This window comes from Brassica oleracea, chromosome C3, assembly GCF_000695525.1.
Source record: "Brassica oleracea var. oleracea cultivar TO1000 chromosome C3, BOL, whole genome shotgun sequence".
Lineage (NCBI taxonomy): Eukaryota > Viridiplantae > Streptophyta > Magnoliopsida > Brassicales > Brassicaceae > Brassica > Brassica oleracea.
Window position 1 is genome coordinate 63,749,728 of NC_027750.1, and position 10,573 is coordinate 63,760,300.

The window sequence follows — 10,573 nt, forward strand, 5'->3', positions numbered from 1 at the left end:
CTATCAAATAAAACATATTAGAAAAAGTATTATAATTTTATAATACACTATATTTCTAATTTTTTCATATAATTAGTCTGGTATGCTTTATTTCTTTACATTATTTTTTTTATAAAAATTACCAGGTTATTATTATTATTATTATTTTTAATTACATAAACAAAACTAGCTGAAAAAAAAACTTAAACAAAATTAGCTAAAAAATTCGACAGACTCATTCTTTTACTAAATATGAGAAATAACAGAGTCGGGATACAAATCTATGTTAACCAAAAAGGTGGATATACAACTTGAATAAGAAAATTAAATAAAAATAAGAAGGACCATGTTTAAAAAAGTATGTGCTGCAGCATTGAATCATTGATGGATCAACTAACGCAAGTTAAAATGATTCATAAGAAATTTCGATGCCCACAACTTTGTGTGTTTGCATAGAACTAATTCATTTACATCTGCATATATGAATATGACTAAATTATTTAGTAATGTTTCATAGAAGAAGAATAAACGTATGATGCTTTATATATCGTGTACGCAATATATACTCTCTTTTTTTGTAACACACGTACGCAATATATACATTCGATAATTCCATTGTAACAAGAAATTACATTAAAATAAAGTTTATACATTACATATATAAAAGAAATAAATCACAAATACAAGAAGTTATCATTACATACAGAATTACAAAATTCTCATCTTTTAACCGCCTCCACCTCCACCTCCGCAGCCGCCGCCTCCACATCCACCACCACCACCATCTCCACCGCCTCCGCCTCCACCAAAGCAGCAACATAGGTCTGTACATCCGCTTACATCTACTGGTTCATTGCGACGCTTCTTAGTCTTAGTCGGCTTCACCACAACAAGACCTCCATCTTTCTTTCCTTTTTTGCCCCTTTTTACTTCTCGCGGCTTTTTCTTCTTGCGGCAGAAGCAACAACATAGCAATCGACACATCGTGATCTTGAATAGCAGACGTAACCACAGTCCACAGAGATATTTGATATATATCAACGCGAAGTGTAAACTCTTTTGTTTTCAAATATTCTGAATACTAATGCAAAATATATGTGATGTAAAAGCCTTTTTATATAGCCTCAAATTGCCACGGACTTTGACAAATATATATATTAGCTTATGTTTATGAAAGATACAAGAAATTGCACAAGAAAAGTCAACTCTCTCCTAGAAGACAAGTTGGACTTCCCTTCTTGATTAACATGGTAAATAGAGAATGAGATGGTTATGTACAACCCCTGTTCTAAAACGCGCCCGTAGTGGACGATTACGCGCCGCTACAACGCTGATCGGAAGAGTTCCGTGGCGAATACACTCTACGCGGCCAGAAAAATCGGAGTAAGAAGAAAAAAATCTGTTTTGTGCTTTTCAAACTTGAAACGATGTCCATATCATAGATCTATCATAAATCGATACTTATAATAAGAAAACGAAACTGAAACGAAGCAAATCATACCAAAATTTGATGAAAATTGTTGAGGAATGAAAAAGCTGGGTGAAACTAGGTCTGGAGGTGAAGGAAGAAGATAAAAGCGAAATTACGATACCGGCCTTCATTAAATAAAAACAGGAAAAAATTAAAAAATAGTGATTTGAGAGTTCAAACTCAAGAAATGGCAGTCAATATAACTTACCAAACCGTTAGGCTACATTGACTTTGTTGTCTTCTTTGCTAAAGTAAATATTTCATGGATCTAATAGTTAAATATATCAAAAATTCCACCCCGCGTAATCCCCGAGTTTATCCCGCTTTTATGTTAACTCGCTAGGCCTAGGTCAGCCGCACGCGTTGTGCCTAGCGAGTTTCCGAACAGGGTGTACAACATGTATGGTTTTGTGTTACGGAAATAATTGTCAGATATACCAAGATAAATCCGTTATATAACTACACATTTCAGCTGTAGAAAATATATTCGTATTATACCAAAGAAACGAATGCATAATTATATGTATCATAAACAGAAAATACTTGGTATAACTATCTCTTTTGACGTAGACTATTTGTTATGAAAGTTATAAGAAATTGCATAAGAAAAGTCAATCCCGCTAGCAGAAAAGTAAGACTTCTCCCTTCTTGATTAATACGGTTAAATAATGAGATTGTTACAAGTTACAAACTAAACCTATAACAACTGTTGTCCGATGTACCTTTACGTTTCATATTAGCTGATTAAACAAAAAACAACAATGGGGATTGAGGATATGTTATTTTAGTGTTAGGGTTCAGCCACTTGACTGTTTTTTTAACCACTTTGGCCTAATCAAATTGTCGGTTTTGGTCGGTCCCGTGGGAGGTTTTCCTACATAATTGTGAGTCATTTGCAAATCAAGCTATAATCATAGAGAGCTCCTTTCACCTAACTTAGTGTGGTCTGTTACTCTCCTCATAATTAAAGAGTTTTGTATTTTTCTCTGAGATGGGTCTTTAGATATCCTAACGTTGTTCTCTACCGACCGATTGTCAGAATACATCTAATTGCTTTGTAACTGGTATTAAGTTTGAGCTGCGCTTTCAAAGCGCGGATTTGTTTTCAAAATTAAATATATGTTTTAAATTAATTTATATATAAGAATATAGGTTTAAGGTACATTTATCTGGAACCTCGAGTCGCATTGTACCAAACTAAAAAAATGAAACTAAAACTGAATAGAATTTCATAAATAACCGAGCATATCATATATCTCTCGATCCAAAATTAAAATCAAACCGAGAATTAAATGGTACCTGAATTTTAAAATACAAATTATATACTTACAAATATTAATTATATTTAATTCCTAAATAACTAAATATCCTAAATGCTCTTTATAAAACTAATTACCCTAAAAACAGAATTATCCAAATATTTGTTTATTCAAAGTATTAAAATACCTAAATTATCCGATATTTTTATCCAAACATCCTAAATTACCCGATTAAATTGAAGACCCCAAATTATCCAATATTTTATCTATAAATTTGTAATTACCCAAAGAACCAAAATCGAACTGAAACTAAACTGGACCCACATTTTTCCATATCAGCCGAACCAAACCAAAAATGAAATAACTCAAGTGAAACCAAACCATACTTTGTACATACTTGAACTGTTCCTAAATTTCTAGAACAAAAACACTGAAAACCAAAATACTTGAACCGAAACCGAATGATTATGACTAATAGTGCATGTACATTTAAATGGTGACAATCAGTGTTTTTAAAACCGGACTGACCCGATGGTTGAACCGGGTTCGACCATGAACCGGTTACATACCCAGGTTGGGTCTAATAGATATGGTTCGACCATGAACGGCCACGTAGCCGGATTAGATCTTAAAGTTATTAAACTGATAAAAACCATTGAAACTATCAAAAATCTATAAACCATCCATATAAACATAAATTAGTTTATATTTATAATATTTTATGAATTGAATTTATTTCTATTTTAATTATGTATCATATTTGCTAACATTACTTTTAAATTTATATATTAAAAATATATTAAACCAGATTATTGAACGATGTTTGACCCAGTCGAACCATATTGAATTGTGATCCAAAAATTATCTGGTTCACCTTCCGGTCCGGTTTTAAAAACATGGGTGACAATAAAGCATTCTATTTTTACAAAATATTTAGCTTTTTTATTGGGGTACATATGTAATTTATAAACGAATTAAGATATAAGCAGTATTTTTATATCTGGTCCAGACCTGTTGTCAAACCGGTAAACATGGTGCCCGTATATAATATAGACTTACTTATGTTCTTTATGTAGAATTCTATCAGATTTTCTACCAACTCATATGTTTTCACAAAATTTGTATTTAATGAAAGCCTATTAATTAAAAATTCAATAAAACCCCAAAATTCATCATTAATCCGTGAACCGACACCGATAGATCCGGTAAAAACCCATAATGTTTTCAATACTTTTTAAATTTTTATTGTACTTTATAATAGTACATAAAACTGAATAAACTATTTTACTTGTCATATAAATAAACGCATTATATTTAAGTTATGAATTTTAATTTATAGGTTTTGTAATAATCAATACTATTACAATTTTAATGTATATAATTTTTTTTAGAAGCATACAATGGATTTACACCTATTAATAAAATTAAATTTATATTGATATAATGAAAATTTTAATAGGTCATTAATGCAATGAATTAAATTAATCGGTATCAGTGTTATAAAATACGCTATTCGGTAGTCGGGCGGTTGACTACCGTATAGCGCTTGAATATATGTACAGACGTTTATGTGGGGTATATATGGTGAATATTTTCTTTTCAATTTTTTTATACATACTAATATATATGTTACTAGGAGTTTTCCTGCGCCATGCGCAGATATAAAATATTTAAAAATGTTATATATAAATAAAATTTTCTATTTTTATATTTTAGTTTTATTAGTTTAAAAAATAAAACCATAATGTAATTGTTTTTAGTTGGATTTATTCAAGTTTACTTTGACCTTTTAATTTTACATTATTTAACTTTTGATAAAAATAATTGAAATTTATAAATTTACTTTATTATATTATTAGTTATTTAATTACCATTTTTAAATATGTCTATTTGTAAATATGTAAATTATTTCTAATAATATATACATTAAATAAAAATAACTTATATACGTTGATAAAATATATTTTAAACTACACTTATTTTAATAATAAAAATATGATTCATATATTGATGTAAAATTTTCATATTCGTAATTATTATTTATATATAAAAACATATTATTTTAATTGATATAGAAAATTTATTAGGTATCATAAAATCTTACCGAAATGAATATTTACTGAGAAAAAATATTTTTGATATAAAATTTATTAGTTATTACTATATTATGAAACTTTTCCAAAAATTTAAAGCCGTATATAGAAAATCATTATTATTATATTTAAGAAATCTTACCAAAAACATAAATCTAAATATAGTAAATTTTACATGTCACAATTAGATTTATGCCATGTCATATTTCTTTTAAGCCATGTCATCATTTTTTTGTGAAAGTTAATGTAGTGATGACACATATACAAATCACTTCTCAAATATAGTATAGGAGATATATAATAAAATTTATTGTAAGACACCAAGTTAAGCAAATTATAATTCTTATTTGGGTGTATATTAAATAAATTTTGTTCATGTACATATATTTTTGGCTGGTTTAGTTTTAGAATTCATGAAGATGTGATATAAGTGTTTGGTTCAGTAGAAAATGAAGCTCAACAAAAGTTTTACGAGAAAAGCACTTACGCTATCATTATCTCTGATTTGATTTCTATATATTATATTATTAAAAGAGAAGTACAAAAATAAAATAACCTTTAGTTTTTTAACTTATTTATAATGGCATGTCACTGAAGTTATTAATTAACTTACCTTTTAGAATTTTTTAATCTTTTCCTCTTTAATTAGTACATTTCCAAAATCAAATTCTAACTAAAAATTATGGCAACAATAATTAATAAACCTAGGTTTTAGTATTCTTTGTCTTTTCCTATTTTACATATGTGTGTTTGAAAATAATTAATTTCATATATACATTTCGTAATTACATACATGATATGGTAATTATTTTACTAATTCCACATATACATAATAAATAGTATATAACAATTTTATTATACATAATCATAAAATTTTGATCCATAAAAAAATAAAAATACATTTGTGTGAACTTATAGGTCATATTCAAAATAAATGGATGATATGATTAAGGGTCGATAAAATAAAAATACTCAATATAAACTATAAAATTATTATATTTAAAAATGTCATTTTAAAACAAAATTAAACCGGTAAATTTTAAAATATATATTATCACTTATACAAATAAATATTTATTTATAAAAAACTAACACCTGTGCGGGTGCGCGGGTCAGGCTCTAGTTTGAATTTAATTAAGGACACACTAAATTTGCATGTCATAATTGAAGAAAAATAGTGTGGATTCAAGCGGTTTATGAACAAACCGTATAATATAGCCGTACATGTAAAGACGGTACAGTGGCTAACCGTTCAACGCATTGTCACCGTATAAACGTCCGTACTAAACGAATTTTAGGGTTTTGAGTTACAGTGGGGTTTCCTTATGCCGTTTCAGATGTCCAATCATTGCATAATTGCAATCCAGTCCCTTTTATTTAAATACGCAACGAAAAGGATTTATACTTTCGATTGGTTCCAAAACACATTTGATTATGCTCAGAAATCTAAATCTTTTAAATCCTAAACATGGCTGCGAATCAGGTCCAACGAGATCATGAAAATATATATTTTTACGTTAAAAATCAAGAAAAGAATGAACCAAAAACCATTTGAGAACTATGGTATAAACCGAAATGAATCTCAGAACTCCGGACAAGAACTCTAGTCTCTAATCTAGATACGACTTGCATCACTATTTTTCATCAACAAACCAAAAAGGAGTTTCATCGCTGATTTTTTTTCTTCGGGTCTTTGTTGATCTTACGAAATGATCTTTAGCGGGAGTTGTGTGCATGTTCCAATCATCAGCCATTACGATTTTATGTCGATGTTTAGGGTTTGGAATAAGCTATAGCTTTTTTTTTACTGTAGAAATAAAATTGTAGATTTTTTGTTGTAGCTAGAAATGTTTTTATTTTAAGATAAGATTTTGGTTGTAGGTTTGAAAAAAAAAATTAATGATTTATTATAAATTTTCTAAAGTCAAATATAAGTACAGTAGAAACTCTATAAATTAATACTCGATAAATTAATAAATACTATAAATTAATAAATTTCTCCGGTTCCGGGTTAAGCCGATTTAAAATATAACACAAATCGATAAAATAATATGATAATAACTTTTTAGAAAGTTCTATGTAAATATATAGTCTCATTAAAATCATAAATTAATAATCTATCTATATATACATTTTACATAAGTACAAACAAAACATTATATTATTGGTTTTATATTTACCATGAAATTGTTTCTATTTTTCTTAAAATTTTAATATATTTTGATAATATTTAGTAAAACTATATCTAAATTTACATTAAAATTCTATGAAACATAAAAACATACACTATATAATATAATAAAACAATATGAAAGTCAAAAAATCGACTATTTTCTTATTTTATAAATAAAAATATTCAAAAATAGGAAAAATCTAAAAAATCTAAAAAATCTAAAAATGAAACTTTTTGTAAATTAATAAGTCTATAAATTAATAAAATATCATAATCCCAACATTATTAATTTATAGAGTTTTTACTGTACTCTTCTATTTTACTTTTAACGGCCAAAAGGAAACACATAAGAAAGAAAAGTAGCTTTAGAAATTTTTTTATGAAGCATGATTAGAAAAATTATGTTTTAGAATTAATTTAAACTGTATAAAATCTCTAAAACACTTGCCAATCAACTCCTTAGTCTATAGATCGCTCGTTCTTTATAAGTCAAACTATTGTTGTAGAAACTGCAATTTTCAATATATAACTTGTAGTAAAAATTGGATAATGTTAACATTTACTTTTAATGAATTTAACTATTTATAGTCAAAGCACTTAATTGTTTTCTGAATACATTTTTATTTGTTTAATTAGCATCAAATTTAATCGTATATTTTTACTGATAGTTTATTATTTATTATTTTAACATACACCTTCCATTTCAATAATATTTTTTATGTCTTTTTGGTTTTTCAATTGTGTTGTATCAAACTTTGATTTTTTTGACCGGGATTTTATCCCCAACATGATCATATATAATTTTTTTTATAATATTAGTTCTTAAAAATATTAGCTGTAGCATTTAAAAAAAAAGAAACTTAAGCTATAGCATATTAATCAGTAAACTTAAAATAAAATCAATAATAACTTCCTAGATGATAAATGTTCATTAAATTTGTAGAATATTGCATTTGTTCTTGAAGATTATCCCTATACTTTATATAGTACATAGAGAACAAGTGTCTAAAGCACCACACGTACGTTTAAGAAAATTTTATATAACATTCACTACCTTTTTTTTTTATCAACAACATTCATTACCTAAATCAAGAAATTTTAGGTCCTACCGAGTGTTTAAGAAGCAGCTGACAATTTGTCAGACAGATCGTTTTTTTATTGTTCCGACAAATCTTATCGTATGTTTTGGTCTGACTAAGTTGGTATATTTTTGTCTAGTTGGTATATATTTGTCTAATCGGATACGACACTTCAATATCTCATGATGTGATCGATCAACAGAAAGAATAAAAATAGAATAATAACATTTTTAGCAAAAAGAAAAAAAAATCAACTTTATGATGGTGAATGGCTAACGGTAATAAAATATAACCTAATTTTTTACAAAAAAAAATATAACCTAATTAATAAGATTATGTTAATTATCTGATAGTAGAAGGTCATCCAATCTTTTTGAGTAACACAACACGTGGATATTTATGTCGCAGATTATACAGATGACTTTAGAGTAAGACTAATGAGTAGCGAGGTACGAATGTTAATTATTCACATCAAATTGGATTTCGAATTTGATAGTAGAAGGTCAGCCAATCCTTTTGAGTAATTATATTCTTCTTTTTATTCTTCACTATACGGTTGTGGTCAATATTCTTTCTAGTGTTTCAAAAAAAGAGAGTCAATATTCTTTCTTTCTTTTTCTGCATGCACTAAACGATGCATAGATAAGACTGTTACAAGAAAGAATAATTTCATATATTAGGTAGAAAACTAGTTCACACACTCACTGCATATGCCTATAAATACCTTCATTGTGAGTAAGAGCTTTACCATGATAAGATCACAAGATAAACAAAAACAGTGACGATGATAGAGTTTTTCATTGTATCCGAGAGTCTTGCATGGGAAAATAGAGAATGATACTGAGCCAAAGATGACTTGCCGATTTTACAGATGAATTAATCTAAACTGATATTGGTAATCGGCAAGTAGACTTTGGCTCTGTTTCCTTCTCTTCTTTTCGATGTCAGACTCCAGATATATGCTTATATACAGGTCATCATCATCGTGATGGGATTGTATAATTTAACTGAAATGTGCTTTTCTGATGAGTTAATACCGTTTGCTCCGATTAATCTTCTAATCTACGCATGAGATGTGCAATCCGTGTCAAGGGTTTGTTATTTAAAGTTTTCGGTTTTGTTGGTTACAAAATAAAACTAGCAAATGCGATTTGGTTTATTTTTGTTTGAGTTTATGCACTTTTGATTTGTGATTTGGTTAACCTTGCTATTACGATGAAGCATTTTGTAAATTTCCTTGAGGTGGTTTCTTTCCATGTTGTCTTTGAAATCTTATTATAGACAAAGAGATTTCACACTAACACTTATTGTAGTCAAATCATACTAAAAAACAAAAACAATTAGCCCAAAACTAGAAACATATTTTCTAGTCCAGATATATTACTTACAGAGGTAGCCTTCCTTTTTAATAGACTTCGAATCATCTTTCAAGGTTTTGGTTCTCGGTGAGTTTCGTATTGAATAACTTCAAGAGAGTTAACGACCACATAATAAGCCAGGAAATTGCCTAAAATATCATATTTCTAATACCACTATTCATGTTTATTTTATATGCTTTACCATCACTTTTAAAGAGATAAAAAACACTTATAACCTTAGGGTTAACTAATTTAGAATTAGGGTTTAGAATTGAGAGGTGGGATAGGGTTTTGGAATGTAGAGTTTAAGATTCTAATAAATATTTTAAATTTTTTTTTTAAATTTTGAACATTTTTCTTTCTTTTTTTTGTTTGTGTTTGGGTTAAGCGATTCAAGATCAACGATACATGGATGTTTTGGGTTTGTTTCATGATCTAAAATTATAGTTATGAATTTTCAGTTTGAGCATTTAATTTTTTCAAGAAATATGTAACTTTGTGAAATTGCATAAACCCAAACTCTAAATACCCAAATCCGATATGCAGTGTAAAAATATCTAAATGGTGTCTATACTCATATACTGAATACCCCAAACCCCTAAATACCCGTCCTATCCGAACGGAACCCTATATGAACTTAAAAGGACAAAGTTTTCAAAGTTTATCAAAAATACAAAACAAAATCAGAAAAACTTGCTGAGCCACAAGATTTCCCTTGGGTGAAAATAATCCCTGGTCAGTTTTATTATTGGCAGAAAGAGAGACGAGTTGAATTCTGCTATACTGTTGCAGCCAAAATTAAGAAAACCTTTGTGAGCCACAAGATATTTGGTTCAAATGGTCCATGATGATGTATTTTATTGTGTTAATTATTTGGTAAAGTTTATTTTTTGACTAAAAATAATAAATTTCTTATCAAATTACTAAACCAATATTAAAAAAAAACAAATCTGGTGATTATTATCTGAATGGATATTTTATAATCATTATCCTCCATAATCATTTTCATATGTGTAATATTTCTCTTTGTGGTATTTAGTGACTTATTTAAAATGATTAAAATTGATTTGGTTGTATAAGTCATTCTAATGTAGTTATTTTTGGTTATTTATTATAAAAAACCTTTACAATTAAACATATTTAAGCTAGAATAGTAAAATG

At 27.9% G+C, this 10,573-nt stretch overlaps 1 protein-coding gene across 1 annotated transcript; it reads right to left on the reverse strand.

The window, feature by feature from the left end:
- Nucleotides 1-658: 658 nt before the first annotated feature.
- LOC106334009 (bacteriocin microcin B17-like) lies at nt 659-1,087 on the reverse strand. The gene has a single exon (XM_013772380.1). The coding sequence runs from the start codon at nt 961-963 to the stop codon at nt 706-708; it is 258 nt and encodes an 85-aa protein (XP_013627834.1). The 5' UTR covers nt 964-1,087; the 3' UTR covers nt 659-705.
- Nucleotides 1,088-10,573: the final 9,486 nt, after the last annotated feature.